The sequence below is a fragment of the Netta rufina genome, assembly GCF_964035555.1.
Source record: "Netta rufina genome assembly, chromosome: 3".
Classification (NCBI taxonomy): Eukaryota; Metazoa; Chordata; class Aves; order Anseriformes; family Anatidae; genus Netta; species Netta rufina.
In genome coordinates, this window is record NC_140125.1 from 119381560 (window position 1) to 119401324 (window position 19765).

The following is a 19765-nucleotide window of genomic DNA, read 5'->3' on the forward strand; positions in this document are numbered from 1 at the left end:
TGTTTGAAGCTCCTAATACACAAAGACTTTCTTGAAGTGCTGTTGTTGAGATGACAGTGTGTTGACAAGCTGCTGTGCTCAGGCTGCATTTTATAGAGTGGTTCAGACACCCCGTGCTGTTCTCTTACCTCCCAGGCTCCTTGGGCATCAGTGGGCTGATAGCACGTAGAGGTTGTGCAACAACCTCTTCCCTATCGCTACCATCGTGAAATGTGTACGTGCTGAAATAAGGAAATTCAGGCAGTTACTGAACCGTGGAAGCAAGACAAATATCTCTCATGCTAATAACCAAACCTTTCTGCCTGCAGCCCTTATTTTCCCCCACTATGCAAATAGATCAACATCATTTGTGATTTCCAGTGTGCGTGTAGTTTTAAATACTGCTTGACTCCCCGAACGTGGAGCTGGATCCAAAACATGCCGTGCATAGACTTGCCAGCTGACAATAATGCTTCGCAGAGCAGCTGCCTGGTTCTGGAGGCACCGAAAAGGGCTCCAAGGTATAAACTTGGGCACTGTGCATGGTCCAGAGCACGTGCTCTTGAACACCCAAACACCCGGTGATGCTGAAACTGCACGGACGTTCAGAAACTGGATAGTATATCCAACGAAATTCCCAACCTCATAAATACACGGAATTCCCAACCTCATACATGTAAACACCTTGGGTGTGCACCCAGCACACCGCTGACGTTGAGTTCTTCACAAAACACAGCCACAACAGTTTTCTCTGTTGAGCTGCAGCTCTTTCAGATGTTGTCTGCTTGCCTCCTCAGATAGGCATCCCCTTCAGGAAGATGTTATTTGAAGACGAGAAGGTAAATTTTTGGAAGTGGAAGACAAGTTGACAGAGGCGGTTTGACTTGCTGCTTAGCCTGCCAAGCTGGAAGGTGTCTCCTCAGCTGCAGTCTTTGTGGCTAATACAAACTACATGGGCAATCATGAGATAGCTGACTACATTCTTTTGGAATGTGGACTTCACAGCAGAAAATGTGTAATAGGAGGTATTAGAACATGGAATTTATTCGTGTCCGAGGTAATTCAGTGGAAAGAGGAGATAACAGAATTAGCAAGCACTCAGCTGCACTTAACCATAGAGTAGACACCTCTTCTATGCACTGTTTAGAGGGATTTGGTGAACATTTAAAAGAAACAGCAAACATGACCAAAATGTTATGACCAAAATGTTTGTGCTCCTGTCTCTGTCCCTCTTCCCCACCTTTTTCTTCTCCCAGCTACCCATAGACTCTCCATAGAAATGTCTGTGGATGTCATCAAGTTTTTGTTTCCAAAGGAAAAGGCACTGATGCTTCTCCAGCAGTGCACAAGGGCAGGGAGGGCCCTGGGAGGGCTGTGCCATGCAGTTTTTGTCTCTCGGTGGTACAGGCATCACAGTGGTTTGCTCCCAACTTTCACCCTTTTGCTGAGTCTGTAAGAAAAACCGTCTTGCATCAAGGAACTGTGGTAGGCCTTGAGGTAATTTTCCAGTGAGAAGAGAAGCAAAACTTTCCAAAATGCTCCAGGTGACTGAAAATGGATGCAGAAAAAGTTGCTTTGAAAGGTTTTTCTCAGGAAAACCGTTGCTGGGTACTCTGCCCTGGTGGGCCAGAATGAACACCCACAGTGAGGTCAGAAATACGAGGTGGAGACATATGGCATGGCTGTGTGATGCTGGGAAGGCCTCAAGATGCTCTGTGTTAAATTTATGGTGAAAATGTTCTTTGTGTTTAAAGTCTTTTTCTCCTTTTTGAGTATTCTTGGTGTATTTGACTTCAGAGTTGAATAAATTGTTGATACGAATTCAAACATTCCTGGTTGTCTCCATGAGCTCTTGTAAATCCCACCCGCCACCCAAGCGAAACGTGTTCCTTGTACTTCTTCAAGGAAAAACCTACAATTTAGAGGTGGATACCTTAAAATCTGACAGTTTTTGCAGCATTTCCTGCATGGTGAATTGCCAACTTGCTCACACAAAAAAAAAAAAATTAAAAAAAATACCCCAGAATGGTGCTGTTCTGACATCAGGACTTCATGACCCTGTTTCTGCATTCATTTCAGGTTAATTCTGGACATTGACAGGAATTAGGGCTACTGATGTGAGGAAAGCTTTCAGCTGGAAGGCTTGGATCTGCTTAGAAATGAGAGCTTGTGGTGCAGGGAAAGTGAAAGGGACAGGCTGAGAATCATCCGTTTGGGAAGTAAAATGCATTTAGAAACAAAAAAACACCTTCACAGTCGAATGAGAAGCTCTGCACATGGATGCTTTTAGGCAATAATCGAGTAAGGAGAGGAAAAAAAAAAAAAAAGAAATAATTAGCTGTTAGGTTCTAATGTCCCAGCCAAAAGGGATTTCTGGTTTTCGAGGGAGGAAGAAAGCACAGAGCCAGCTGCTGGGTGCTGCAGTGTTTGGGGCAGCTCTGATGAAATCCAGAAGATTTTCATGCATGCAATGCTGGACACACGTAAGTACGCAACCCCCCCCCAAGCTGTCTGCCTCTTTGGGAGCTCATCGCACAGCTCCTGGGCTGCTTCCCTGGGATTTAAGCAATTTGTGCAGCTGGCCTAGAGGCAGGAAGGGTTTTTCACCACATCCCAGACCTGGGAGCTTGGTGTTCCCATCTGGAAATCCATCGGGGGAGATAAAACGCTGCCAAACCACGAGAGGTTTCTTCCCACCCTCCCCCCCTCCAGCGGTTATAAAACTCTAGCTGCAGCAGGCTTCATTAAAAAATAGTCCAATGCACAATGGTAATTGAAAGTCTGGGTACTGGATGTGCACCAAACATTCTCCAGAGCACAATAGCATCCTGACATCCAAGTGTTTACAAACAGGAGGACCGAGTTGTAATCCCCGTGTCATAACACGGCTTTATGGGATGCGCGCACCGCTGGAACGTGGCCGGGACAATGCAGGAAACTTCGCTCTGACTGGAAAATACCCCGAACCCACAGAGCTGCCGTTCTGCCCTAGTTCTTGTCTTTCAGGCCTTTTTTTTTTTGAGTGAGCTGGCAAAAATGAGGTTTGTCGGTAGAAACCGCCAGCTATGCCTGGAATGCCATGCGGCACCGGAGGAATTTTGGAAGTAACACTGATTCCTTTTGTTCCTTTCAGCCACAAGAGTTTAAGCTCTGAACTGTGCGTGCTCTTTCACATTTTCTTTTGACGTGTTTGGGGATTTTGCTTTGAAGGGACTATTTCTGCTCTCTATAAAAAAAAAAAAAAAGCATGGCTTTCAGCCAAAGAGGTCAGTATCGGTATGGACATCCAATTGAAACTCCGTACAATAGGATTAATTGGAGGGTATCATCTAGAAATTGGAGTAGTCTAGTGGGACACAGTTTTTTAATCCCCCTTGGTCTGTGTGTAGAAAGGGGGGAAGAGTATTTATAGGCTGTTAAAGCCAACGACCTGAAGCACTTCGTCTTCTGAGAGACTCTGGGAAAACGGATTGCGAAGTACTGCAGTGTGAAGAAGCCTGAAGTGATCAGGATTTGATTTAGGAGGCATTTCCTCACTCTGTGTAGCAGCAAAAAGTGTTGCAAGTTGTATTTGTGAGATGTGTGGAAAGAGAAGAAAACTTCTCAATTAGTTCTACTTTTTCTTATCAGTTGTCATTACCTCTGCCTTTCAGCTACCTCGCCGCTAGACAATAAATTTAATTATGCTACTCAATTTTATTTTGCTTTTAAGTCAGGAAAGAAATTCTGCAGCTCAGGTTTAAGCAGCAAACCCCTTAACGCTGCAGTGTCTTTCCTAACCAACTGCTGGCTCTTCAAAACCAACTCGTTGTGGATCAGATAGAAAAGAAATGCCACATTTCGAGGATCTGCAACTGAAAGATAGCCAGGCTCCCAAGCTTCAAACAAATGCAAGATCTTCCTGATATCTTTTTGTGCCTGCCTCCTTATCTGGTGTGCCTGAAGTTGTCTGCCTCGGGACTCTGCTAGAGCTCCTCGATAATTCCTGCACCTTATCAGCCTCCGCACGCTAGGAAGCTCCTGTAGGACAATGGAGGATGTATTTGCTGCCTTGTGGAGACAGTAAACTTGAAAATCATCAGCCTGGCTTTTCCAAAATATAAAACTGCAAAAACATTTGTTAAATCCTGCCTCCCTTTACAGACAGATCTGATGCTGGGACAGTATGAGCAACGCACAGCTCCTTGTGGGATTCAGCTCCATCCACGCCCGGTATTTACCCTCAGAGATACAGCTCGGGGGAGAGCTGTAAAAAAGACTCAAAAAGACTCAATCAAGATTCAGAAGTCTTGTTTGGAGGATGAGGCTTCTTGAAAAACCGTTTGGTCCGTGAAAACCATTAACTTTTAACCCTTTGCTCTTCAAACAAGGCCTATGTTGGATTAGTAAATAATATGGATATTTGTGTTTCCCAAGCATCTTTCCCCTGCTGTTTTTTTTAATTTCCAGAGGTGAGGATATGAGTCTCAGTGAGAAAGCTCATGGCAGGTGAATGAGTGAGTTACTGCACTACTTTTAGCTGTGACATGTGCAAATTGTTAATAAAATATCCCCGAATCACAAAATGGCGGATGTTGGGAGGCACCTCAGGGGACCTCTGGAGCTCATCTGGCACTCATCCTATAGCCACAGGACAAGTGGGACTCGATGCTGAGACCACCTCTGGGTTCTGCTGTGCTGCTGCTCCCACCAACCAAGAGGGAAACACAGAAATTAAGTTAAAACAGAGAATTTCTCCTCCAGGTTTGTGTGGGGAGTCCCCATCGCTGTGCCATGATGGAGGCCCTAAACGTGGTACAGACAAATCGCCTGGTGCTAGGCTTAAGAAGTCTCAAAACTGGAGCTATTGGGATCCATACAAACCTTAAAAACAATAAGCTTGCTATAAAGTGGAGTCAAATTGTGCAGAGGATAAGTCACTGTGACACACAATGCCAGATTTACTTGAAATAAGCTGTGAATACAGATTGATTTAAGGCAAACCAGGCTTGGCAGCTCCTCAGGAGCACAGCTAGGGATGCAGTCGTGCATCGTGGCTGTTGGGAGATGCCAAAACCTTTCTGCTGTTAAGCTCCGAGTGGTTTTTTCCCCATCAGTATGTTTTTCTAGTTGTGTCTTCAGCTACTTTCTGGAGCCTGTGCTGAGCAGTTTTTGCTGAAAGGCCTAAAACAACCCCAGTTATGTTGGAAGCCGATCTGCTTATTTTTGCCATGGTTATGGAAGATTGCAAGTGGAAAGCAATAAAAATTTCTGTGTCTTTTTGGGGACTTCCCTAATTCATGGTTATTGGTGAAATTGTTCCCTCTCCCTTTTTCTTTTAACCTGAAATTTCTTTATTTTTTCCAGAAGCTTATGAAAATGTTCAAATGTTGTGGCAGCTCCATAAATCCAGCTTAGCCTCGTGCCAGTGAGCGATATCATCAGTGTATAGTTCGGATGCCACAGTTGCTACTGGCATAGGAAATATCTTTTTTTTCAGGGGGAAAAAATAAAAATTAATTCTTTCCTGATCAGATAATGTCCTACAGCCCCTGTACTCCTTCACCCAGCTTTCTGACTTGCCATCATCCCCCACGTTTCTCCTCCCATTTGCCCCATCCGCCCAGTCCTGATTTAGGCAGAAATGCGCTGTGACTGATGTAGGGCATGTGCTGATGTGCCAGCTGGCTGCTATTTCCAAGCTGAAGAGAAAGATGAGGTCTGAGCTGTCCTTGCCTCTCCCCAGGAATGTTTCACCTCGTTTGCTGTGCTGTTTTCCCCGCTAGATTTGCAAAAACTCAGATGTAGTTAACGTCACTCCACCTTCCTTCTCTTGAACATGGAAAGCCAGAGCAAAAAAGTGATTTAAGAGACTATTGGAATAGCACTAATAACGAGGGCTGAACAGAGTGTTTTATTCTTCCTGAATGTATGATTTTAATTATTGGAGATTCTGTGCTTTCTCCTTTTTAATATCCAATAGTCTGGTATTGCAGGAACCCAAGATGCGTTGGCTGGCTAAGGCAAATCCGTCACTCTGGATTCAAGTGTAAATGTGATGCTGAAAACATCTTAGTGACAGCCTTCAGTGGCCAGAAGAGGAGCTTTCCCCTCCTCTCCGGGAGCTTTTGGATGCTGTTGATGGCAGTTTTGGTGCTCAGCCAGGGAGCAGCAGCAATTTTGTCCCCCACCTCTGAGCTGGGGGCAGCGGTGGTGGAAATGCCCCATGATCACCAAACTGCCTGAAGATCACCAAGATAATTCACGATTCAGTTCACGATTCGTTACAGGCTGTCGTTATTGGAATCCAATGGGATGATTTTTTTGTGTGTGTGTGATTTTTTTTTGGCTAACATCAACTGCATAGAGGGCAAGGAGCATCCTCTGAACACCCAGCGCTTGCAGGGGGTATTTGTGGCTCGCTGGCTGCTCAGGGGCTGCTTCCTCCTGTCCATTTCTTTTCTGTAGGATTTCCATTTGGGCTGAAAATTTTTTCCTGGGTTCCTGAGCCTGGCTGCCACAGCTGCGGGGTGATGGGGCTGTGCACGGCGCGATGCTGCGGCACATGGTGGGCACTCTCTGCTCTCCTTAGGGAGGCGTTTGTCAGATTTATTTTCTTTTCAGCCCGAAGTGCACAGAGCCTGGTACAGCTCTAGGTAGCGTGCTGAATCCTACGTGCCATACACTGTATTCCTTTGATGTAGGGCTCCCTTTCGTGTCTGTTTGGGTAAGTGGGGCTGCGAGACACGGTTCTGTGTGTATGTGCCGTTCTTTAGCAAATGAGACACATTAAGACTTTTAGTCTAAACTAAGCTTGATGATTTACATAGCCTAGTATAATCCATCCTCTTAAAGCTGCAGATGGGATAGGACTTTGGAGATGATATCCCTATTGCCGCTTTAATCCAAATGCTCAATAGTACGTGCTGGATCGAGGGCTGGAAAGGTCAAGTGCGTCGTGTAATCCTGCCTTGGAACGGGGCTGGGGAAATGATCAGGATTGCTTGCTGAATTACGGGCAGGGTAATGTCTCTGTGTCCAAAACTCATGCTCCAAATCCTGGCTTGCTTTGCTTTTAAGGTGAGTGGTCTTCCTGTAGGAATAGGAGCGAACCTTCCTCATAAACCAGAGCACCCCTACAAGCCTCTTAGCCATTCTCAGGAAAGCACTCCGCTGGCATTTCAGAGGCTGGAGAGCCAAAATAGCGCTCTTGCATCTCTTAAAGTACTCCAAGCCATTAAGGGAGCAAATCTCCTGCCTTGTTGGTGCCTCCTGTACCTGAACCGAAGCCCTGGTGAAGGCAGCCCCTCGGTCTCTCCCTGTCCACGACCTTGCTAGGAGCATCAGAGACCATGGAGACCCTTTGCTGAACACATTGCATGGACCAAGGGAGAGCTTTTGGTCAAACACAGCCAGGTGGTGAGAGGAAAAGCCGTCCTGTTGCAGCTGCTCACTTGAATGCTGGATTTCTCCAGCCTTCTGTATGGGAGGATGCTGCATGACCTGCTGCCACTTTCCATGTCCAAGGTGCATGGGCTGGTGCTGGGCTCTTGTTTTAAAGGTTTTTCTTGTTTTAACTCCAGTACTTACCGAGCTGTGCTGGGAAGTTTTAAATTATGCCCATAACAGGGTAAAGGGATTGCTATTTTCCGCTCGTTCTTTTAAGAAGACACCTCTTTGCTGGGCTGTCCCAGCAGCTGTGAGGAGCCAAGGTGGGCACGTTCAACAGCTGGACTCTGAAATTCTCTCTTGAATACCTCCTGTGCAGGTGTTTTGGGAGGTTTTCTGTATTGCTTGGGTACTTTTAAAAGAGTTTTTAAAACAAAACTATAGAGAGAGGTGTCACAAGAAAATAAATTACAAGAAAATGAGGAGGAGGTGGCAGCAGCACGAGGGAGAGAGAGGCTGTGAGGTCAAAATCAACTTGCTCAGAGCAGCATCTCCAGTCCTACTGTTGGAATGAACTTTTTAAATGATGTCCCAAAGACGAGGTATTAATGGTAGAGTAATTAAGCTGAAATGATCATAACTAACCATCTTTGGTTTTCTTTTCTCTTTCTCGCCCCGTGCTGTACCACATCCTTCGTGCTGGCGATGCTTCTGGGAGCAGCAGGACCCAGCCAAAGGTAAGGGCCGTTCCTGCACCGTCCCTCGGTGACTGAAAATTGTCCTTTCCTTCAGCTGGCCGTGGGTTAGCCAGATATTAAAAGCATTTCAAAATACAGCTCTGCAGTTGATCAGCTGTTGAGTAAGAAACTCGAAGCATTTCCTTGCTGCAGAAGAGCCCTGTAAAGCCTCTGCCAAAAAAAAATGAGTCACAGGAACAAATGAGAACATACATGCTCGGCATTACAGGCCGGGAATGGGAGACTGCTTGTAGTCTGTGGGTTTTTTAAAGCCTTTTCTGGTATTTGCGTTAGAGCAAACTCATTTTGTTGTTGCAGCTTACGATCCCATGACTTTGTATTTGGTGTGCAGATACCAATCTTTAGCCTGGCGTATCAGGAGCCAGCTTTATTGATGTGGTCGTAGATCCAATGATGTTTGGTTAAACGCTCTGAAGTCTTGGGACGTTGTAACAATATGGCTAATTGTCTAATAAATTCAAAGTACAAAAAAAAACCCTTAACTTTAAATACACCAGCTGCTATTTCCACAACTAGAGGCTGTAAAGTAAACCCTTTCATCTCTTGATGATGAGATATTATTGTACGTTTTTTTTTAAAAAAAAAAAAGGCAATGTATTTCTGAAGATAAGTTGTTTAAATTCAAAGGGTTTTGCTATATTAAACATTTCCATAAATGTAAGCAGTAAGTTTGGCTGCGCTGCTAGTACACATTTTCAACTCTCGTATAATTTTTCCAACTATTTTAGTTGGTGTAAATACTTGAGGAAGATTTTCTTTATTGCTCTGTGAGTCCTTAAATGATTTTTCATATTCCATGACACAATCCATTAGGGAACGGCATAACTGAGTTCATTTGCTACAGGCTCAGTATTTCTCTGTAGGGTTTTCCTCCTATTATTAATGTGGATGTGATACAACGTATTTTGTTCCTACAAGCTGTACTAAATAAAAAGTGTTAGGTGTGATTTACCTATGCAGATGTTTGTTCACGGTTAATGCCTTTAGCATACTAATCACAGCCTTCGCCAAAAGTGAATGTGGAAATGGGCTAATGGATAAAAATGAAATTTTCAGAAATAATGGGATAAGGGTCACAAGGCGGATATGAGACACTGGAACGTCTAAAGGGGAAGGAGCAACCTTAATTAAACTTCGATGAGAAATAAGCAGTGAAGGAGCAGCCCATGGCACTTCCCTTTTCCTATATCCTACAGAGTCAGTTTTGCCCGTGGGAATATAGATCAGCTGTTACCCAGATCTTTATTTATTTGTTTGTTTGTTTCCTTGCAAATACATAGCCAGGGGAGATGCTTTGCAAACATCTCCTTTTGCAGCCTGAGGGGCCGGAGCAGGCACTGCCCTACTGGAGGTCAGCTGGGATGATGGAGGGTGCCTGCCAGCCTTTAAAGGGATTCACCACAAAACCAACCCTTTTCTGTTTAAAAAGGCTACAGCATCGCTCTCCTAGTGATAAACCTCATTTGCTGCATATTGTTCTTTACAAGACTGGTGATGGCTGCTTCTGCTTGGCTTGTATGGAGAGAGGTTCCTGCCCTACAGCATGGTTTTAATTTATGCAGACAAGAAGCGTGGGGGTGGTAGGCAGAAACAGCCAGGGGACATCTGTCAGTTTGCAAAATAGAAAGTCTTGTGAAAAATGAATCGCGGGGATGGGTTTTTAAAGGACGATGAGGAGAGCTCCTTGACATCCACAGGCTCATCGCATGGGCAGCTGTTGGAGAGCGTTGAACAGGATTCACACAATAGGAATGAAGAAATAAAAGCAAAAATTGAATAAAACCAAGGAACAGGGTTGCGTATAGGAAGATAAGGTGTTTGGGTTTAGGTATTGAACCCATAAGAAATAAATAATTCTGCAGGAATGTGTATTGTATATCAGAATGGCCCCAAGAAGCATGCTGTTAGCCAACATAACACAGCGCTGTCGCAATTGGGATAACGTGTTTGACGTGGCAATGGTTTTTACAAGATGCCCTCCTGCTTATTTTTCTGCAGGTGTTTGCTTACGATCACTGCTTTTGGTCCATGGATGAATCCGTCAAGGAAAAATATGCAGGTAATATTTACTGGAGCTTTGTGCGTGTTGTCTCCAAGAACAAACGATCTAATTATAATGCAGTATTTGCTAAAGGGCACACACCATATGGCATGGAGGATCTTTCCCCTGTACGGCTGCTCGTTGTCAAAAGAAAAAGGAAAACCTTAAATCATTCCTGTTTTTCTTTTCTAAAGACGAGGGTTAGGGTAGCAGTAGGCAATGCTGCCCATCTGCAGTGCAGGAAATTGAGAAATCCATCACAATAATGGGTTACTCATATTTACATCTATAGTTAAAATACTGATCCAAGGACATCACTTGGAAAACATCAAATCCATTCCTTTCCAGGAGTAGAGGAATATTGCTAAAATATACCTTCCTGTTTGCCAGTGCGGATGGGGGGGTTGACATAATATTAGAACTTAGTAAATGGAGTATTAAAAAAGGTGAATATATTATTTTATATATATTATATTTATTATACATATTATATACATCTTATATATAATATATATTTTTGTGTGTTCTGGACATATTTTGGCAAATGTGGTAAAATCTGAAATTTATTAACTTACCATTTTGTTATCTTTTTGTTTTTTTCATACTTTTAAAAATTGGATTCATTTAAGCTTGTTTCCATGCATTTAAAAGAAAAATCAATAAAATCTACAAGCATATGAATCTTTTAATTTCCATAACAGATAACTAATGAATAGAAATCTAGTGAGGACTTGAGAAAGTCTTGAGTCAACCTGAAAGTAAAGTTATGGACTTAATGAGAGAAAAGAAAATCTTTCAGGAATGTTAACGTATTGGAGAAGGGATTTGTCAGTCCATGTAATTCCATCAGGTCTTGTTCAGATTTTAATTGCTCATAAATTCTGAAAATACAGGATTGATTTAAATAAAGAACACTGAAATATAGTTAGCATCTCTTCCTCCACTTGGAAAATGAGCCAAAAAATGTGCATATAGATTTAGTTCAATTGCAAAAAGAAGTGATATACTCTATATTTTGCTAATATGTACGTCTTCCATATATAGATGTGGTTCCTTCTCTGCACAAATTTCATGGAATTACGAAATATCTTGTGCATATACAGTGAAATTATTTAGTGCTCGACCAACAGCCCTCAATTAAAACTAAATGACAGTTGTTAAAATGTATGGGTTGAGTATATTTTGAAGTGCTGTCATTCACCAGCGGGTGAAATTCTGCAGCTGGTGGTAGATTTTGTGCTGCTAAAACTTGAGTACGAGCACCGGTGGTAGCACATTGCTGTAAGTGCATGTGTGTGGATGCATGATAATCACAAACTCTGATTCTTGTGCTGGTAGAAATTTGGAACACAACTATTAATCGATGTCCACGCTCCTGTAAAGGGAGTGGGTACTGGATGCTGGGTGATTTAGTTAGGCAAGAACAGCCAGAAAACCCCAAGTGTTTGCTTTTACGTAATTATTGAAGAATCCAGATCATGAAAAAACCCACTCTCTCCTTTGTTAAATTAGCTTGCATGTTTTATTTCTTAGGTCAAGATGTTGTTTTCAAGTGCCTTGGAGAGAATATTCTTCAGAATGCCTTTGAAGGCTATAATGCTTGCATCTTTGCCTATGGGCAAACTGGTAAGTCCTCCAGAATGTAAGCAAAACCAGCACTGACACAAAAGGCGTTGATGTCCTGACCAGAGACTCCTTCCCTCGCTGTTGTGACATTGTTTCAGGGCAAATGCCTTGCAACCAGCATTTTCAGGTTGTGCAAACAAAAGAAATGATGTTTTGTAACATTAGATACCAGGTGAACAGGGTAAGAAATGAGATTTTGTCTGTTGCTGGCTACCCTTATTTCTCACGCTTCTGATTGTCATCTTTGGAATGTCCTTGAGTTCAGAGCACCACTTGTATTTTCTGCCCCTGCAGTTAGAATAATCTTTAATCATCATTTTAAATTTAATATGCAAAAACGAGTATGGTTGTGCAACAGATTTTTCTTGTTCTGGCAGGCATTTGGGTGTTAGTGGGTTGTTTACTACAGTAGGAGTATCTGTCTGATAGTCTTCTCTTTCAGTTTAACTAGATTTCTTGTTTTCCTTTTCCTTTTAATTGAATAGTTTTTAGCTAAATGGTAATTTAATTAATTTTAATTGTATTTTAATGGTTGCATTAAAATACAAAACTGTACAAATATCTTTCTCTGAAATGTCATTTTTTTTCTTTGCTTCTCCATTTCTTTTCCATGTTCCTCACAATAAAATAAAATAAAATAAAATAAAATAAAATAAAATAAAATAAAATAAAATAAAATAGTTGCATGTCCACTAATTATCAGTTCAATCACACAGGATCAGGAAAATCATATACAATGATGGGTACTGCTGACCAGCCTGGATTAATCCCCAGACTTTGCAGTGGACTCTTTGAAAGAGCACAGAAAGAGGAAAATGAAGAGCAAAGTTTCAAAGTAGAAGTATCCTACATGGAGATATACAACGAAAAAGTCAGGGATCTTCTTGACCCCAAAGGGTAAGTAATGTGCCTGTGAACAGCACCGTAATATGTTGCTGTATCCTCTCTTTCCACATATCAATTTGCAATAGTGGATCCCCTCTAAGACATTTGGGATACTTAGGATGTTTTTTTTCCTTCTGACTTTTCAGTGTCCTTTTATTTTAAATCAAAGTAAATTGGTAAGACTGAAAGCTTGGAGTAAATTCACCCTAATGCCAGCTTTTATGAAGTGACAAAAACGTTTGTCAGCATGGCACATGTGGACATACAGCTTTTCAGTTTGCGTTGTGGTCTTTGCTCTGTGCTTTATTATGGTAGCTGTAAAACCATCATGTCTGAGATATGTCAGTGAGAAATTGATTTTCTGTAAATGTTGTCTTACATCAGTCACGTGCTTATAAATAACTTTTTTTTTCCCCCAACCAGAAGCCGTCAGTCATTAAAAGTTAGAGAACACAGTGTTTATGGGCCTTACGTAGATGGGCTATCCAAACTAGCTGTTGCTAGCTACAAGGTAAGGATCAGTTTTATGAAGGGCTTGTGTTGACACCCTATACAGTAGGATCCTGAAAGCAGGACAGCGTTATTAACCTACTCCTAATTGCTGTGGCAGTAACTTGGATTTTCGAGCAAGAGAGCTGTATGAGTGTTGTGTTGTGATCACTGGGGAAAACAGAGTTAACAGCAGAAACTCATCTTCATCCTTTGCTATTTACTAACTCTGACAGTCATTCAACTATTTAATGAAGCAGCTTTCCTCCCAAACATAGCTGAGTCTACCCTGCATCCACGAGAAGCAGCATTCAGCAATTAATTACAGAACTAGCACTTAGCAGAGACAGGCTTTCAGTACCTTGCCTTGTCACTTTTTGGCTGTCTTGCTATTGCCTGGTAATTTCACCTGCAAGTAGCACACAGGCACTCTGGAAATATAAACAAATGCTTGTCTACAAGACAAATACTTGACAACATTGCCTGAAACTTGCTTATTGGGGAGTACTACAGTCAACTAGATAGCATGCATATATATATATATGGATATTTATATATATTTACTTGCAGAATGTTCTAATTTTTAAGCAGTATTGATGTACTGTGGGAAAAATTAGTAAATATGGGCAAGGATGCTGTCATCTTTAGCAGAACATTAACAGTGGAGTCCTTCCTTTCCTAGTCTCTCCATGTATTTATCTCTCCATCTCTGGTGGTTTCTGTTAATAAAAGACATGTTGCATGCATTTCTGTTGTACGTTGCCCAGCAGCTTTGCATAATTCAGCGTGCAGAGTCAGAGCGGTCTGTGGTGTGCTTCTGTTTAATTGGTTTTGGTTTTCTTTAGCACGATCCAGCTCGATGAGTAAATAAAATCCGAGCCCAGGGCTCTGAAGTTTTAACTGTTTTACAGGATTGCTGTAAAACACTGAAGCAGGGGAGCTGCCTGTCTCTCAAGTACCACAACATACCAGAAGGTTTTATAAGCTTTTATAGCTTTTTTTGTGTGTGTAAGAGGAACGTAACAACCTGTTCCACGATGTTTCTGTGATATAAAACAAGCCCGGTGTCAGTATTACACTTTTCGAGAATTATGTTTGACAACTGAGACTAAAACGTTGCAGTGCTCAAACATGAACTGCTGTTTCCTCAGGTTTTTCTTTGCTTTCAGGTATTTTTTATGTGCAGCCAGGTGCGTTAGTTTTGTTGATAATTTAATAGCCAGTCATAGGTCATGGATGAATGGGCACATAACAACATTGTTTAATTTCTAGGCTATGAAGGGAATATCACAATATTTCGTTCTCACACTCTGTGAATGAACAGTGAAACTTGGTGGGAAACATTGCTGTATTTTAACAAAATGAGATTGTTTTGGTAGATAGTTGAAAATGATAGTGCAGATATGCTTATGGCTGTGAAAATTGTATCTAGGACATCGAGTCCTTGATGTCTGAGGGCAACAAATCTCGCACAGTGGCTGCAACCAACATGAATGAGGAGAGCAGTCGGTCCCATGCAGTCTTCAAGATCATCCTCACCCACACGCTCTATGATGTGCAATCAGGGGTAAGTAAAACAAGTTACACAGTCCAAATGTTAAGCTTGCATATGTGCTTCTTGCTTTAATTTATTTCATAGACTCCGAGAAATGCTGGGGGCCTCAAGAGGTCTTTTGCTACAGTGCCCTGCTGTGCGCACTGCTAGCACTGGACCAGGTTGGCTGTGACCTTGTCTAGCAGAGTCCTTGTCATAATGCTCATATGCCCAAAAGTGGGGAAATAAATTTTAGTAGGTAAGTGAAATGTGTTTTTTGAAATGGAAAGCAAAAATGCAGGTCCAGACTTGCAGCAGACCTGCTGGAGGGCGGAGGAAGCATCTCCTAATCCTAGAATCTGAACTAAAGAAACTTATTTTTAAGCAACAATTTGTAGTACAGACTTGGAGGAGAAAGTAGAGACATAATATTTAGAAGGAAGATTGAATTACATGAAGAACATCTGAATGTACATCTGGTAATCTCCTTCAAAGGTTTATTTCATGCAAATGCATGTAAACAATCAGCTTCACAAACCAAAACTTTTGATCATTTTTTGCATTGTGCCACATTCATTTAATATTTTTATGTACACTAAATGTTAAGAAGATATTTAACTGTGGAAGTATTTTTCTCTACATTTTCTTATATATAAATTTTCCTTGGAGGGGGTGTGATTTTCTATGTTAATATTATTTAATCCCTCGCAGAAAATGGTGATAAACCAAAATTGAAATAGATCTCTGATACCAAAAGTTCTAAGCTTATGCTCAGACAATTAAAGTCTCCAAAGCCTTGAAGAAATTTTCGGTGTTTCTGGAGCAAATATAAGGCTTGCATGTGTCTAATTATTGAATTAATTGTAAAGCATAATTAGCATTAGTATTTTTTCCTCTTCTCATGTCTCAGTCTCCACGAATCTTCTTAGCCAGATGATTTTCTTGGTTTCCTATTTGGAATTTTCTTCCCATTTGCACTTCAAATCAACAGTCAAACTATGCTAAATTCCTTGGCTTGCCAGAATTTGTCGTTCTGTTTTTCCTGAGGCTGTACTGCATACTTAACTTTTTGTGGTCAGCCTGGATGCAGGGTGGTAATTCTGATTGTTTGTCTTTTCTGTAATCAGGCAGTGACCGCTGTCTGAGTTTCTGGAATAGATTCCTCTGGTTTCCTGTCTCCTTGGTCCTTTCAGTCCTGGAAATGACCATTTCAGAATGGCCTGATGATCACACAGTATTTTGAGAGGCTTAATGTTTTTGAAAGCATATTGATTCTAAAATCATCCTGTTCGTTTAGGGAAGTGTAGCACTTTGCAACGGTGATACAGAGGCACTTCAGTCGTCGATGCTGCAGAAAAGCATGATGTAACCAAGCTGTCCTCAAAGGCAGTGCTAGCTCTTCAACTGCATATTGACATAGGAAATTTATGGAGTGTTTCAGAATGTCATTTTGGGTCAAGTGAGATAATTAGCAAGATTTACGAGGAATAATGGGGATTTATTACAAAATCTGTGTTACGGGATTGAAATACCCACATAGCTTGGATTTCTTTCTCAGAAGCTGTTAAGGATCTAGGAGGCTTCTGTGATTGCAGTCATTTTCATAAATTACAGCATGCTTCTTGTCATGTTCAATCCTACTTGCTGGAAAAAAAAAAAAAAAGAAAATAAAAAAAGAGATGAAACTTATGGTATAGAATTTGAGATTTTTAAGCTGTTTTCAAGATTATAAAGGCAGAGACTGTAGGCCCCGTGTCTTTTTATGTGACTCTTTAGCTTGCATTCCCTCTGCATTTGTTACTGCTTGAACATTTGAGTAATGTGCCCCATGTTCTGCTCCTCTGGAGATTTCTAGGATGTCTTGAAGACAGCAACATGTCTGACTTCAGTTGAAATCCGGTTGTCATGAGCAGCAGCTCATGAGTTAATGCAGAATACCCTTCAAGTCTACACCAGGAAAAGCAGCTTGATTATTTTTTTTGAAAATATGTGAAGCTATGTAACTCAGTTTAAGTGATGAACTAACAGTAGCTCTTCTCTGGTTCCTTCTGCAGACATCAGGTGAGAAGGTGGGCAAGCTGAGCCTGGTCGACTTAGCAGGTAGTGAAAGAGCAACCAAGACTGGTGCTGCAGGAGACAGGCTGAAAGAAGGAAGCAACATTAACAAGTAAGACTGAGTGATTGTTTCTTTCCCTTTCTTCATCAGTGCAATCACAACTGATAAATACTACTAAAATAGTAGTATTTTAATTAAGCTTTTATAGCCAGTTTTCTTCTTCCCCTCTCTCTGCTGTTCCTTCTGACATTCAGAACTCAGCCATTTGAATGAGATCCCTGCCTGTTTAACATGGTTGGCAGTTCTGTACTTGGGCTCCTGCAACTAACACATAATTGCATTGGGGAGATGTGATTATTAAGGCTGAAAACATGGGTTGAAAATGAGCAGTAGAGATTCTGTGATGACAGAATGATTGAAACTGTACTAGGAGCTTTTTCATCAGAGCTCATTTCTGGAGAGAAAGTGGTTGTCTAAATATGCATGTGACCTATGACTATTTACATTTGTTAATGGCTGCTTGTGTTCTTGGTGCAGATCCCTCACAACTCTCGGTCTGGTTATTTCTGCCCTGGCAGATCAGGCTGCTGGCAAGAACAAGAACAAATTTGTTCCTTATCGTGACTCTGTGCTTACTTGGTTACTTAAAGTAAGTAGTCTGATCTTTTGGTTTTTAAAAGAGAAATAAAAGGGAGGAAAAGGAGAGAAGAGTCCCATTCAGTGAAATAAACTGAGTCTTTTGCCTCATTTTCTGTTTTTTATGTTAACCATACTTGTCTTTGGAAAATTAGCTGGCAGGAAGCCAGTAGTATCTCCACAGACTAAATATGTTCTTTGTCTTCTGCTGACCTGCAATGGCATAAAGAATAAGGACTTTTTTAAAAAAAAAAAAGAAAAAACACAAAACATTATCTTTTCTGGGTCAGTTTAGATACAGCTTCACACAGAACCTTGGGGCTGATTTAATTTTGTTATTACCACATGTAACTGAATTTTACATACTGGCATGGTTGGCTTTGAAGATTTTGATTAAGACTATTAGCTTTTTCCTAATTGTCTAATATATTTGCTAATATACTCTGCTTTTGTCAGGAGAGTGTAATTGCAGAACATTATCCCAGCTACAGTCTAAGGAACAGGTCAGAAGAGTTTGTGCATCATATTCATCTGAAATGTACAGTTAAATCAATTTCTGTTCTGTGTAGGACTGATATTTTCAGTAAGAAAAAAAAAGAGCCTTTATGGTGATGACCCTTGAACTAAGATCTGTAAGGTCTAAATGAAAAACAGACTTGTTCAATATGAGTCTTATATATGTCAAATTAAAAGGCAAACTCATATTGTTATTGCTCTTCCCACTTCCTACATTCTTAGCAAGTTTCCTTCTGCTCCTTGTGTACTGATTTATTGTTACGAAGGAACAATTAAGATATTTGTTAGTAGAAAGATATAATCTGACAAGAAATTGATTTTTGGTGCCAGTTGCCTTTTTCTGTTTTCTGACTACGTAGGTGATCTGGCCAGAATTTTTTCTTCTTGAATACTTTGCTGTGCTTCCCAACTTCATGAACCTTTTAGCGTTACTACTATGAAATGATTTATCTATTCTCACCAGTGTAATCATCACATACAAGACATCAAACAGTACAGCCAAGGGCTGTCCAAAAATCAGGTGTTTTAACAGAAATAGTGTGTATTCTCTTCTACAGTAAAATAAATCTCATTTCATGGAGTTTCTTGCCCTAAGACTTTATTAGTGCTTAAATATAATTTTGCCTGTGAATATTTTGTGTGTTTACATGTTTTATGTTTTTTTTAAAAGAAATATCTAATTAAACACGTGCTTTTGGCTCTCTGCAAAGATGTGAACATCATCGTCCAGCTTTCTTCAGTGCACTCCAGGAGCCCAACGCTGTAATAATCTGGGCGAGCAGAAGTGGAAACTTTTCTAATGCGTCCCTAGCGTTATTGTTGAAATTAGTTATGCTGTTCCATTTCTAAACAAATCCAGCGAGCAGACCCAGATTGCTGTTTAGCACCTGTCTGGGGCATTGTAGGCACGATGGCCGTGCACAGCACAGGCTGTAGCTCACAAACAGAGGCGCACTTTTGTCCCACCGCTTTTCAGGCAAAGCTTCTTTGTGCTTTTAACACCCAGCTATATTAAGGGCAAACAAAAGATCTGGGGCTTTTGGATTTATTTATTTTTTTTTAACAAACAAGCTCGTTGAAGAGACTCCTTATTTTGAAAGGCGAAATTTTAACAATTCTTAATTAAAGATCAAAGGAGGGATTTATTAGTTTAAAGTGACTTTATTTAGTAGAAGCTATGAGATGGTGGGCTATCTTTTTTTTTTCTTTCTTTTTAATAGCTTTTAACTTTTAATTATGTTGTCAAAGTGGAGTAACTGTGTTCTAACACATACAGAGTCTCTCCCCAAATCTGAAAAACGAGTGGAGTTCGGGAGACCTCAAGAGCTAACACTTCATGTTCAGTTTTGTTGAGGATCTCTAGACAGAAGTACCAGGTCAAAAAGTATTATTGCAAGAAGAGGCTTGAAGAGTGGCATCATGTTAGGTGTGGGAAGCAAAATAGCTTATCAGCTCTGTAAGCTCTTAGCTTTATGGAATTGAATTGGCGTGAGCCTCTTGTTTTCCATTTTGCTCAGAAGCCCTGCATATTTTACTGATGGCTGCTCTTAAAAATATAATTTCTAAACTTTGCATTTTACATTGTTGTCACGGTGATCTTGATGCTGAAGAGGGGGCTAGCTTACCTTTAGAAAGAACTAAATTTATTTATTTCCATTCTGTCTCTGTTTTTAAGGCATGCAAGGTCAGCCTTTCCAGGGTAATTTGCAGATGCTGTCTTCACTAACGAGAAACTGGTTTGCTGTTTGTCTGCCTTCTTGCTTAACGTTAAAGAAACCAGTGAAAGCAGCACAAAGGTTTTATGCAGAACTTTATCAGCCAGCCTGGCACTGGGCTTGAAAAGCCACGATACAGGAGGAACTTGCCCCAACTTATAA

The 19765-nt window shown here is 41.1% G+C and overlaps 1 protein-coding gene across 1 annotated transcript in view; it reads left to right on the top strand.

Annotated features, from left to right (window-relative positions):
* The window catches only part of KIF13B (kinesin family member 13B), a gene marked incomplete at its 5' end in the record, with an annotated part of 119417 nt that overhangs the window by 36018 nt on the left and 63634 nt on the right, over positions 1 to 19765 (top strand). The window contains 8 exons of the mRNA XM_084284543.1: positions 8069 to 8084; positions 10104 to 10164; positions 11680 to 11772; positions 12489 to 12669; positions 13081 to 13168; positions 14579 to 14713; positions 16735 to 16847; positions 17274 to 17385. Of these exons, the coding sequence (XP_084140669.1) occupies positions 8069 to 8084; positions 10104 to 10164; positions 11680 to 11772; positions 12489 to 12669; positions 13081 to 13168; positions 14579 to 14713; positions 16735 to 16847; positions 17274 to 17385 (799 nt within the window). The remainder of the gene's footprint in view (positions 1 to 8068; positions 8085 to 10103; positions 10165 to 11679; positions 11773 to 12488; positions 12670 to 13080; positions 13169 to 14578; positions 14714 to 16734; positions 16848 to 17273; positions 17386 to 19765) is intronic.